General features: G+C 48.2%; 1 protein-coding gene across 2 annotated transcripts in view; it reads left to right on the plus strand.

The window, feature by feature from the left end:
* Positions 1–3,257: 3,257 nt before the first annotated feature.
* The window catches only part of Prrx1 (paired related homeobox 1), a 62,694-nt gene continuing 52,290 nt past the window's right edge, over positions 3,258–13,661 (plus strand). For both annotated transcript variants that reach the window (XM_055624501.1, XM_055624502.1), the window contains exon 1: positions 3,258–3,860. In XM_055624501.1, coding sequence (XP_055480476.1) covers positions 3,620–3,860 — 241 coding nt within the window. In that variant the 5' untranslated portion in view covers positions 3,258–3,619. The remainder of the gene's footprint in view (positions 3,861–13,661) is intronic.

The raw sequence follows: 13,661 nt of genomic DNA on the forward strand, positions 1-13,661 counted from the left end.
CCCTGGCCAGACAAAAGGGCTTAGTACATGTAGCTGAGGCCTAGGAGACATTCTAGGAAGGGTAAAAGGTCCCAGCAGCCTTTTGAGCTAGCACAAGCTCTAACAACTCTAAACATGGTTGGGAGGTGGCCCGGCTGCCCTTGCCTTCCCCAGGCACAAAGGATGCAGGTTTCTGCGGGACTTTGCCCCTGAGTCCCAGCTTAGAGGACCACCATACACTCTGTGCCCACATATTTCAAAAGACACCTTTCCGGTGGGCCTCCCCTTGCCACTGGTTCAGAGGTGGGAGCTGTGGCTGGCAGAGGAGATGGGGTCAGCCAGCAGCGCAGTAGGTTTGCGGTTGAACTTTAGGAAAACATCACACATTTGAATTTGCTGTATGCTAGGTGCTATATTTGTTGCTGTATAACAAATTTTGCCCACAAGTGTTTAGAAATATATCCAAAGTTCCCGTAGAAACCATCAGCATCCTGGTTGAAGGAGGCGGTTTTCAAAAACGTGCCTTCTGCCTGAAGAAAAGGCCACTCGCAAAAGAAGGCATCTAACGGGATTCCCGGGGATGGCCTAGGATCTCTCTTTCTTGTGAATATTTCAGAGTCACCAACCACATTGGCTGCACACAGACACAAGGCTACTTCTCAGAGGCGATGTCCCTCTGCCCGGAAGAACTGTCTTGTCCGGATCTTTTACTCAGCGTTTGGTTACAAACGACAATTCTCCAGTCTGAAAGGAAAAGAAATCCAAATATATAACTAAAGTTGGAAAGCGTGAGTCTCCAGTTCTGGGAAGACAAGGGAGAGACTGATGTTGTGGAAGAGAGAAAGGGTGGCTCCTTTCCCCTAAGGGAATAGAGAGAGCTAGGAAGACATTGGTGGAAATATGCCACTTTTAACCTCTTCATTAAGTTGCTTCCACACCAGGAGCTCTTTGCTCTGGGAGCCTCACCGTTGGCATCTCAGAAGGCACCTCGGGATACTCAAGCTCTCACCCTATCTGGCCCACCCACGCTCAAGTCCCCAGTGCAAGGACCTGCTCTCCCAGAGCTGTCAGATAAACCTCGCTTAGAGCCTGAGCGACCAGCATGGCCTGAGCAACCAGCATGCATTCTGGTGGGGCTGGAGGCCGCCGGTGCCGGTCGGGGGCACGGGGAGGGCTGGAGTGGCTGGAGGGAGGCGAGGGGGAGGAAAAAAAGGAGGGGGCAGCCGGTGGACTAATGATGAAAAAGTCTCCTCCATCCTGACTCCTTAATTAAATGCATGGAAAGAACCGAGGCGCGCACATCTGTTTTCAATCTACAACCCTTTGATGGCATCAAATGTTCTTTCCCCAGATCAGGGCTGGAAGTTCTGGGCTAACTATGGCCGTTTGGAGCCCAGAAACCATTTACACACACTGGGACCCTTCCTCCTTTTCAATTCAACCTCAGAGCTACAGGAGGAGGGAAAATGTAGCAATCAGGGGAGGGGAAACGTATGTATGTGTGCTTAAAGAACATAAAACGCCACAAATAAGCACTTAGTATTTTACTTACTGGCCATACAGTAACTCATTCCTAATGAGACTATTAAAGCTGTTACCAGATTCCAACAGGTCATGAAAACACCGCCCAGCACCCCCCTGTCCTCTGTCAAGGCTGATCCATAGACTTCGACCCCTGCCTTCCTCGGTCTCTGGGTCTGCCAGGACCTAACCTGGCGGGGCACAGATTAGCACAGAGACTACCCCCAGCTCCTTCAGCCAGGGTGCCAGTGTCTGCTCCGAATTTGGGAAGCCTCTGAGCTTACCATCCTCGCCTGGGAAAGCGACCTTGGCCACACGTAAGAATATACAGCGTTGGCAAGGGTAGGGGGACCATCAGGACAGGCTTTCCTCCCGTTTAATAAATATGTAAATCTTCTACTCCCTGAAGCCTGGGGATTTCTGGTGGCAGCGAAAGAAAGTCTCGAATCCATTCGAAGCTGAAGACTTCTGGAGCCCTCCAAGCTTCCTCTAGATCGCAGAGAGCCTCCCCTTATTATCGCTCTGGTTATTTTATTGCATTATTTAATAGGCTGTCTCTACAGAGCCAAACGAGCTTTAATAGGCTTGCTCTTTTGCCTCTCTGTCTCAGACTCTCCCCGCGATCTCCGCCAAAACAAAACTGCAGGAAAAAAGTTGCCGGGGGGCGGGGCGGCAGCAGCAGATTTGATTGTTACAGATCTGCGTTCTTTTCTTCCCCCCCCCCCTAACAACTTTGTCCTCGGATGTTATCAAAACATGCAAATGAGGTTTTCCAACAGGATCTGAAACCAAATCGGAGGAGTTAATGCCGAAACAAAATAATCAGCCCGTTTGAAAGTGACTGTGGGCTTCGGGTTCTTTTCTGTCTGTGACGCGACTGCCAGGGAATGACAATTAGATCTCGATTTTAAAAATCCAAAGGGGCTCTCTCCTTTGCTTCCCTCCCTCTGCTCTCCCTCTTACCTCCTCCCTCCCTCCTTTCCTCCCTCTCTCCCTCCCTCTCTCCCTCTCTCCTGCTCCCTCCCTCTCCCTTTCTCTCTGGCTCTGATGTTGGCAGAGGGGTTTTCTTAATCAGACTGTTTTTTCGGTCCGAGGGAAGAGGAGGAAGGAGATTGTGATGGAGAGAGGGGGTCTGTAAAACGTCAGGCGCCGCACAAAGGCTTTGCCACGTAATTACAGGCTCCTATTAAGTGGAGCTCTGCCCTCCCAGGGGTCTCCAATTTTCTTGTATTCCCTACAAAGCCTCCTCTCCATGCCAGTCTGTGCCTTTTGAAGTGCCAGAGAGCTTCTTGATCCAACTGAGAAGGGGAAAGAAACTCCGCACGGAGAGAAAGAGAGAGAGAGAGGGAGAGAGAGAGAGAAGGGGAAGGGGACCCGCCACCCCTCCGCCGGCTCTTGAGGCTCCGCTTCTTTATTTCTTATTTTTTTTTCCCTCCTCACGAAAAGTAAAGTGAGAATCCTGCTCTCTCCTACATCTGCAAGACATCACTCTCCTGAAATTCTAGTCACTCCTGAGAATCCACAGGAGCGCGGAGAGGGGAACGCGCTCTCTTGAAGACATTTGAAAGCTGGAACAAACCTTCTTCTGTTGGTGCTTGAACTCTTGCCGGGGAATAACTTTTTTAACCTCTTTTTTTTTTTTTTTTTAACCCGCTTCGATTCTTCTCTCCACCCCTTCTTCTCCCGTTTGCCTAACTCCCCCGCCCTGCTGGCCTCCCCTTTCCTCTCTTCCCCCTTATTATCATTATTTCCAGCGTCTGCGTGTGGACGCTTCTTGAGAGTTGGAAGGGATTTCTTTTTTTTTTTTTCTCAAGGCTTTTTTTCCCCCCCTCCCATAACTTTTCGGTGTGGATTATCTCTCTGGACCGCGCCGGCCGGACTTGGCTTCAGCGAAGCAACCGAGTCTGCGGGGAGAAAGTCACTGGTGCCGAAAAGTTGTGCTCTTCAGAAGGGGGTCCCCGCCCTCTCTCTCTCTCTCTCTCTCTCTCTCTCTCTCTCTCTCTCTCCCCACTCCCCCCTCTTTCTTCCCCACTCGGCTCCTCTCCCCCCCTCACGCCCACAGCGTTTGGTGTTGATTCGAGCGGGAAGAGGGGGGTGGGTGGGATCGGAGGGGCAGACCATGACCTCCAGCTACGGGCACGTTCTGGAGCGGCAACCGGCGCTGGGCGGCCGCTTGGACAGCCCGGGCAACCTCGACACCCTGCAGGCCAAGAAGAACTTCTCCGTCAGTCACCTGCTAGACCTGGAGGAGGCCGGGGACATGGTGGCGGCGCAGGCGGACGAGAGCGTGGGCGAGGCGGGCCGGAGCCTGCTGGAGTCGCCGGGACTGACCAGCGGCAGCGACACCCCCCAGCAGGACAGTGAGTGAGGGGCGCGCGCGCTCCGGGGGAGTGTGTGTGTGCGGGGTGACAGAGCGGGGACAGAGCGGGGGAGGCCCGGGGAGGACGGCGGGAGCAGAGTCTGGGGAGCGTGGCTGGTCCCAGGTCGGAGAAGGACGGCTGAGCCAAAGAGGGCTCCTCTGGGGGGTGTGAGCCGAGCGGATGCTGGAGGGAGGAGGCCCGGAGGGCCCCGGGGACGCCGGGAGGCCGGGCGAGCCCAGGCAGGGACTCTGCGGTCACCGCTGTCTCCGGCCGCCCGTCGCCCAGACTGCATCTCGGTTTCGGGCGAGAGATGCAGGGCGGGAGTGGTCTCGGCCAGAGCGCGGACGACGCAGCCACCTCCGGTAGAGAACACAGCGGGCGAAGATGCCGGGTGGGCTCGGGAGCGCTTCTTCTCTGGGACTGGGGGGGGGGGGGGGAAGCACTGTGCCTAGGGGAAAGCTGGAGGATGAGACTCAGGTTGCGCGTCCTGTGCGTGGGACCCAGGCCTGGACGAGGCCGAGGGCAGCGCGGGAATGCCCAGCCCTTGTTGTCCGGGCTTGCTCTCTGCCCCCTGCTGTCACCTCTACCTGTGAACTGGTTTGAGGCAGAGCTAAAAGCCCGTCTGTTAAGGCAAACCTTCCTTGATGAAGCTAAGAGGATGTTCTTGAGAAGCAAAGCGGGAGACTGGCGAGCTTGATCTAGCTAGCACCATCCTTGCACGAGGGAATCGCGGGTTGCAGGCCCAAGTCCTTGCACAGCGCGGCCTGTTGGACCTTAGACCTCTGGGGAAAGTCTGTGTACAAGCTGCCTTACCCACCCTCAGTCGCTCGACCTCTTCCCCACGAAATGTTCATCTCGGAGTTACCTTCACTTTTGCAAAAATACTGACCGCAAGTCTGTATGTCGTGGCTCCAGTATACAACTCTCTTGTCACTTGGTTCATCCCAAGTGGCCTCTAGTCAGATGCTCAGAGATACTCTCTTCCCTCCTGGAGGTTTCAAGAGTCTGGACCCAACAGAAAGTTCTAAAATGACCTCCTCCCTTATCGTTATAAGGAATTTGGACCTTGGAGGGCCCTCGAACGTTCCGTGATTCTTTCAAGACACTGTCCATCTTAGACTTAAAAATAATAATTTTAAAAAGACCTTTAAAGCAAGCTGGCACCAGAATTATCCCGGAATGGTTCCTCAAGGAGCCAGGCCACATGAGAGCGCTATCTTGTCAGGGCGCTGCTGTCCCCTAGTTCTGCAGCCTTAAACTACTGCAGCCTACCAGGACTGAACTCGTTCAAAGGACAGTAACCTGGGGGCCAGGCAACCCTGGATTGGGCCCACTGAGCGCCACAAGAACTGAACGAAGATTTTTGAGCCAGCCGTTTGAGTTACAGAACCCAGTCCAAAGCAAACCTAGAAAGAATCGGTGCCCCGAAGCCTGGATAAGTAGGTTCAGAACTAATCATTCCGTGTAGGGGTTTCAGGGGGGCTTATCCTGGTGTACATACCATCATCTCATGGAAGAAGTTTCTGAAGCTCCAATCAAATGGACTACAAAATGCTACCATTATTTCAAACCTTTCGCTGGGGGAAAACGTAAAACAAAAACTAGGAAGATGGTACCTGGCACCCCGGCTGTAGTTGCTTTGTAACTCTGTCAGGACAGTTTCCACACAGCTAATTACTGATCCTAATCTTGAAGAACTCAAATTGGAACCTCTCACTAATACACACACACACACACACACACACACAACCCCAACAGAAAACAAGCCTCACAGAAACCGCTGTGTTGAAGACCAAGGTGGGCAAGAGAAAGAGGGTCATATTGCTCTTTGTGCCAAAGAAGGCTGGAGCTTAGGAAATGCTGCACCAAGCCTGGCCTCAGCAAGCTCCAGTGGCAGTCAGCATCAGAAACTTCGGGGCTGGGAGGGGGTGGAAAGCACTGGTTTTGTTTGTCTTGTTTTGTCTCTCCTTTAAGGAGGCCACAGGAGAAGGGGACTGTCATGGTCTAACAGTGGGTATACACAAAAGCCAAGCTAAGGAAGCCGTTGAGCTGATCTAGAGGGGCTGAGCTGAAACTGGTTGAAACTGGACATGGTTTTTGTGAGACTCAGGCCTAGAACAACCAAGGTCATATCCTGCAGATGAATCCCCTGGACAAGCTTAAGGTTTCCACCGCCCTGGGGGATCTTTCGCTCACAGGAAAAAGGGCAATGAATCCATGAATTTCTGAATCTGCTTGCATGCAACTCAGCCCTGTCTCACACTTATAATACATAGAGAGGCAGATGGAGACAGGACCCAGACAGGAAAGTCAAGCCTCTTGAGCTAGCCTGGGGAAAGGATATGCCAAACCAGACAGTCACCAGTCAACAGAAATGCAGGGTGAGGTAAGGAGTTTAAGTGACCTGCGCTTAGGACCTAGAAAGAATTCAGGGAAGCAACACCCAGGCACAGGGCTGACTTGGTCTTTCAGGGAGATGGTGTGCAGGACTGTACTGAGAAAAGGTTGTTTTTGGAAGCAGAGTTTTGCTGTTGTTGTTGGTTTTTTTCTTTTTTCTTTTTTCAGTGTTCTCCTTCTCCACAGGGAGTAATAACAGGGGAACCTTGTCTGATAAGTCAATGGCTGCCCATCTTGACTCTTGAACACTAGGTAGAATGCAAAGGAAGTTGCAAGACCCATGGGGGGACGCTCTTCTCCTCCAGCTTGAAGTAGACAGTAGAGCTCAGATTATAGACAGGGAAGAGGGCTGTCTGGGATAGAGGAGGGCTGCTGCCGAGATCCGGCGGTAAGGGACTTAGGGGGTCACAGTAGGGGTCACAGGGGACGAAGAAGTTCACTGTGAGTCAGGTGCTCACAGTGGGAAAGAAAAACATCCTTCAAAGAGATGGGAAACAATGAACAGATTAGTTTTCCAGGTATAGGGAAACCTGGCCTCCTTATTTATCTGGAAGAAATTAGCATGTAGGTTCTACAGATGCCCCTGACAATAGATTCTTCGTTTTGTCAAAATTTGCATTTCAAACTGGTCAGTTATTGTAAAAAGAGCCCCCCTCCGGCCTCCCCTGCCACCATCAGCAACCCTGTCCCTGGTAGGGGCTGATGACCACTCCGTTTTCTTTTCTGTGGTAGGACCGCTTTTATTGATTTTTTTTTTTTCCCAGCCTGGCATATTTTTCTCAAACGTTTTGGTTCCTTTAACACTGTTAGAAACCTGCGGCTAATGTAGTGGAGGAACGTGCAGCGGATGAATTTGGGTGATGGCAAAGCAGGGAGGAAGAAGAAGGAGGCAGTAAAACAGGCGGACCTACTCTCGAGGGGAACAGTTCATCCCGCTGTCAACTTCTTAATTTCAACTTCTGCAAACTCTAAAAAAAAAAAAAAACACGCCTGCCTCCACGTTCCCAACCTCTAAATTAGTGAAACCAGATTGTCCTAATAAGACCTTTTGTTGGAAACACATGTAGTCATAAAAAGGTAGACGGAAAGTCAATTAGACACGCGCGCGCGCGCACACACACGGACACATTCACCAGCCGGCGCTAAGTGTGCACCCGGGCACAGCTGGGCCCCGGGGCCCTGGTGGATGCGAACACGGAACAGGAGCGCGGGAAATCGATTTGTCACAAAGGGAGAGGTGTAAACGCACGCAAAAGATCGCCCCCCCGGATCCGGATCCACCAGCCCCACGCCCCGCTGGCCCAGCTCCCCGATTCCTCTAAGTCAGAGGAGCGGCCAGGAGAGCGGGGACGTTCTCTAGGGCACTCGCCAGTTAGAGTCCGCATCAAAATAATATCCGTTCCCTCTCTCCCCGCAGCCGCTCATTTCGCAATAGTTAGGGCGCCAGAAGTGTCTTTCTCGGCACCACCCCTGGCACTTGTGCCCTACGCTGGTACCCTGAATTTGAATTCAGGCCTCGATGATCTTAATTCGAAATGGAGATAATAAGACGAGTCTTCTTAAGGGGGGCCTGGAAAACTCACTCTTCATGGGAGCGGCGGATGAAATCCAGGGGCAAGGGAGTCCCCCAAAGCGTTAAGCCTAACGCAAAGGCTGGTGGCGAATTGCTAAGGGGCGGAGAGCATGGTGGACTCCAATTAAAATTTTCAGAGAAGATGACAGTCCCGGTAACTTCGAAGTTTGGGGAGCAAGGGCAACTCGGGGTGGAAAGTGTCAGGGAATTGGACCCCTAGGAGCCAAGAACCCAGAGAACCAGCTTCGGGCATCACTGCACTTAGCCTCCAGGAAACCCTTCCCAAGACCCTTCAGCATCCTAGCCTCAGGCTTTGCTCGGTCAGTGAGCATTCTTAAGAGGCCCTCAAGGCAGAGCGCTGGGTAGCAAGGCATCCGCAGTGGATCGCACCGAGTCAGTAGGTCCTTTGTCTTTTCCCAGGGCCATCGTTTTAGATTTTACAGCAGGAGCGAATAAATCATCCCTAAAACAACACGTGCCACTCCTCATGCCCTCTGAGAAACGTCTTTTCCATTTTCTATTACATGGACTCCAGGACAAGGGAAGGGTTTTGACCGCTGCGCCAGGCCAGCGGCGCTGGGGTCGGGGGGGGGGGGGGGGGGAGAACACTGGGCAGTAAATGGCAGCTGTAGATTTTCAACTGTGAGGGTCCCTAGAACAACTGGATGTTCGATTTTAAAGGATTTGCAATTCTCTTCCAACGCGGCGTTTATCATTTATGAGGGTTCACTGCAGTAGTGAGGGAGTCTCCCCCAAGGCAGACTTCTAACCTCGCGGTGGCTAAAAGGCTTGGGCTTCTGGTACCCGGTTGCTGCAAACTCTTGTGCCTCTGGGTCTTGTACTGTGACCCCGGGAAGCCTCCAGGTTAAGGCTCCATCCTCTTTGTAGGCTGTGGAATGTTCCTTTTATTAACCCAGCAGAAGAGCCACATGAGGAACCACTTTGAAGCTGGAAGGGGTATTTGTAGAAAAGGAGATAGATTTTACATTGTGTTGGATGTGGGCAAGAAGAGATCTTTTAGGCCGACAGTATTCTACCCCCAAAAGTAAGATATGAGTCTCAAGTCTTGGATAGAGAAACACACACACACACACACACACACACACACATATATATATATATATATATATATATATATATATATATATATACACATACATACATATACACACACATATATGTATATATACACATATATATACACACACATATATATACATATATATGTACATATATACACACACACATAGATATATATATATGTACATACATATATGTGTTGTTGTTAATGGCCAACTCTCTATGGCCATTTTGTGTCCCAACAATGAAAGAGTTACCTGCATGCAGGTAGTCTATGACTGGTCACTCCTTCCCCATTTCCCTGATTTATTCTGTTGCTCTGAGGTACCACCTTCCATGGCCTTCTTATCCTTTAACTCCCTCTTTATCAAGAAAAGGAAGATCTGTGTGTCTTTGGTAATGGTAATGATCCGCAAAAATTTGGATTCTTGGGGGGGAAAAATCCTTGATGTGCAGGCTAAGAAGTGCTCAAGCGAAAAAAAAAAAAAACCAATGTTCTCAAAGTAGTGAACATATCAGCAAAGCATCATAGCTTGCTTTTTTTCTAAATTCAACTTCTGGTTAAGCCGGTGCAGGTAAAAGTATCAGAGAAAGGACAGCAAGACAGTGACAGATGTTTCTGATTTAGCAAGTTTATTTTCACAGAACGATGTCTCTACTGGAGATAGAATATTAGTAGATTCTTGGCATTGATAGATCAAAGTCTCAAAGCAGTGTTTGTGCAGACCTTTATGGCATATGGATTTAAAAAATTGCAGTACTTCATTAGCTTGAAATCACTTAATTAAAAAAAAAAACTAAGAAGCTGATTCTGGAGGGTAACAGCCTCTGCAGTTTAGAGGGGTGAGGTACTACAGGTAATCACCTAAGGGCTTTCTGTGAAAGAAACAAAAATGACTTCAACAAATAAAACTCATAGTGACCTCTTAGAGGAGTCCAAAGACAGTCAAACCTTATAATTCTGTCATCTCTGGGGTCTTCAAATACAGGGACAGGGGCCTGAGTTGTGGCTGCATACATTCTTGGGTCCTGAGTATCTAAAACCCTTTGCTGCACTGCAGGGTGAGGAAGGCTCAATTCCTGAGAATCTCGAGCTCCATTTTAGGATTATTGGTTACACTAGGCTCAGCTTCAAATAAGGAATGAAATTTGGAATGAGTGCGAGAAGCAGGAGTATTCTGGTGTGCGTTTGTGTTGTGTGTGTGTTAGGTAAAGAAGAATTAATTGAACAAAGATTTTTAAATTTAAAATATCAAATACAGTCTTTGATTTTAACTGCTTTTGTCTCTGCCCAGGCAAAGATGCAAACCTGCCTTCTCCACTCTACCTCTACCCCTTCCTTTTCAGCTAGTCCAGGAAAAATCCCTTCCTTTTATAGGGCACCACCAGCCTAGGCTGACTGGCTCCTCCTTGCCTTTTTACTTTCCAATAGGGGGTGCAATTCTCCAAGGCTGAGGGTGGGAAGTGTTCTGCCTTGAAAAAAAAAAAAAAAAAAGATCCATCCCTAGGCCAGGAACATAAGCTGTAACAATCTTGCACATGAATTGCAAAATGTAGGAAATCTCCATAGCATGAAGACACTACCAGAAGAGCTGGCCCCTCAGTTATAGCTGCTAGAAATGGTGCCTGGGTTCTATGGAGAGGGCATGTGAATGTGAGTGTAAGTCTCTCTTTCTCTCTGTTGACTTGGCTGATATTAGCAAGATGTTTTCAACTGCAGTATAAACCCTTAGAGTACTTCACATCTTCAAACAGGACAGGAAGTCCAGCACCCTGGAATGAGGGTGACCCTCTTTCCTCAAAGAAGGCAAAAACTGCCCTAATCCTTGGGTGACACAGAAATTTGTGAACACTTGAAACTATTTCCAATCACTAAGTCTGACCCTTTATGGTCAAGCTTCAAGGACTTGAGGGGAAATTCTTAACCCTTTCTGTAAAATTCATGGTTCTTTTAATTCTCTTCTTACCTAATGGTGGCTGGAACAAGGCTGGGCAATCCTGGGGCCCGCACCCCTGGCTGAGCTAGGATAGCATTGTCTTGGCATAGATGGCAACGAATACAAACTTCTCCAAATTATCTAACTTGAGCTGTTCAGTAGGAGTAGAAGCAGGAGGCCAGAACTGCAAGGGAGATTACTTTCCCACAATCCTGTGTCGGGGAGTGAGAACATTCATCCCATTCAGCTATTTTCTCCTCATTACTCATGTCATTATATTTTAAAGGACCTCACAGTGCTGGAAGGAGGTGTAGTTATAAATAAGCATAAAAACAGATGGGTGCTCTCTCAATTATGTTTCAAGGACGCACAAGGAGGCCAAATCTTTTCATAGGAGACTCAGAAATACAACTTCAAGGCCAAAGGGCCCAACTCAATCAAAACCTGTGCCAGGATGTGCTAAGGTCAATCAGCTTGACTATGGGCAAAGTGTAGGGCCTGGCCAGCAGTAGGTGAATGCAGAGAACCCCTTTTTCTCATGCCTGTCTGCCAAGGGCTTGGTAAGACTGGCTTGGGCCTGGTAGATTTTGAGAGACTCAGATTGCAGCACCCTGGCCTCTTTTACCTTGTCTGCTTTGTGTCTACCTCAACTGTCTCAGTGCTAAAACTTAAAACATCCCTTAAATATTATGTTCTGGAATGTTCTGAAAAAGAGGAGAAGGTGTTGAGCTCGAGAATACATACGCCAGATAGCTACCTGTATTTTTTTTTTCCTCTGTGCTATTTCTATTATTTCACTTTTAACTTGAGGTTTTTGAGACAGGGTCTCATCATGTAGCCCTGAGTATCTGGGCTACACAGAGCATAGACCAGCCTAGTTTTGAACTTAGAGTTATACTCCTGTTGGATTCCTGTATGTTAGAATCATAGGACCTGGCCTCTCCTAGTTAGGAACTTATTGGTTATTGTGGTTTGGAAGATTGTGTATTTTATTTTGTTCCTTCTCAGGGTAATTGATCAGTTCACAGAGCTAAAGGTGCTAATAGGAAAATATACTGATTCCAAATCTTTGCCCTTTGTCATTTTCATGCATCACAACTAATCCAGAGCAGGATGGAGCACTAAGTAATTATTGCTTTCCATCCTTCTGTCCACTTTCTCTCAGCTTTTCCTCCACAAATGCTACCATAGCTCATAGCAGCTGTGAGATGGCCACAGCTGTCAATTGGCTGTGTTCACCAGTGCTTAATAAGCACATCCAATCAAAGGCCTTTCTTATCTCCTAAAGGTCCTAAGCAATCTGCTCTCTCCTTCCCACTTCCCGATTTTTGCCTAGGCCCATCCTGTCAATAGCCATTTGTATACTATTATTCCCTGTTCAGAGCTGGACAACTCCATTAAAGTCACAGACCTATGAATGCAGCCTTCTACCTGATAATTGCAATGCCACAAAAGCGCTTTGGCCTCAGAAAGAACAAAGTATGGAACTAACTCCCTTCCTTTGGTCTTCAGAAAGACTATCCTGTTTTCCTAGGTGGCCTTCACGCTCATCCCAGACTCTGCTTCCATGAATGCCTTTGCCGTTCCATTTCTAATTCCCTGCTGGTTTACTTTTAAAGTCTACCTAAACCCCACCCCTTTAAAACCACTAACATGTCTACCTGCACCTCCGTTTCCTTTTCTGTCAGTTCTCCCCACTTGCATGCTTGTCTTTGCCTACATGCCGGTGATGAAATGAGCGGAGTGTTTTGAAACGAGCGGAGTGTTTCTCCTACAGATACATTGTTAAAAAATCCTAGCCTCCCCCACCCCCTTCTTTAGAATGCACAATTGCTTTTCAGCATTGAGGATGAATGGCTTATCTTGGTCTCTTTTTTTTTTTCTTCTTTCTTACTTAAAATCATTTTCTATAGTCTTTATTTCCATCCTGCTCCATCAACTTGCCCTGCTCATAAGCCTAAGTCCCAAGAGAAGCTGGCTTGCTGCTGTGCCCTCCTGTCCTAATTAGGCAAGTGTATCCCTGTGTGCCAGCCTCATTTCTGTGTCTCAGCTTCTTATGCGGAATGAGCTGACTCCACACATGCTACCTTCCAAAGTTTTTATCCCATGACACTTCTTTGCTAATTGCAGTCCCTGCAAATCTCTTCCTGTAAACACCTTCCTCCAGTGCAGTGTTCTAGAGACACTCAGTGTTTTCACACGTAGTTTCTAAATCTTTTAGGATCGTGAATCTACCTTGAGAATTTTCTGAAGACTAGAGACTGCTGTGATAGGGCGTATTTTCTCAGATACTGCATAGACACGACTGCATGGAGACATTCTACTGACCCTGTCTTTCTAGCTGAGAGTATTTTTTATATTTAAAATAAAAACAAAGCAGTGCACATGCGCATTTTAGAAAACTATATTTATTTACATGAAAATTTTAAATGAAAAAGCAAAGTTACCATAATGTCACTACTCTGAGGTAAATACAGTTAATTTTTTGACATTGAAGTGTTTTTTTTTTTTTAGTTTTGTCTATATGATTTTTGATTGTATGGTATTAACATCTTTGATGACTGATTGTTCTTTAATCAGTAAAGTAGTTTGTAAGCCCATTTTCAGATATCCTGTTTCTTTCAAACAAGAAAACACACGAACATTTATCCTGCTTGCTCTCATCAGTAAAGTTAAACAAATAAACATGCAAACAGCACACAAACGTCTCTGGAGGATTACGCAAGCCTTGGCCGTATCAGTCAAGCTTTCCCAGCTTCCAGTTGGAGGCATCTCCAACCCTGAAGTCTTTCAGAATAAATAGTTTCTTTTTCT

The sequence above is a fragment of the Psammomys obesus genome, unplaced genomic scaffold, assembly GCF_907164565.1.
Source record: "Psammomys obesus unplaced genomic scaffold, mPsaObe1.curated_primary_1811, whole genome shotgun sequence".
NCBI lineage: Eukaryota > Metazoa > Chordata > Mammalia > Rodentia > Muridae > Psammomys > Psammomys obesus.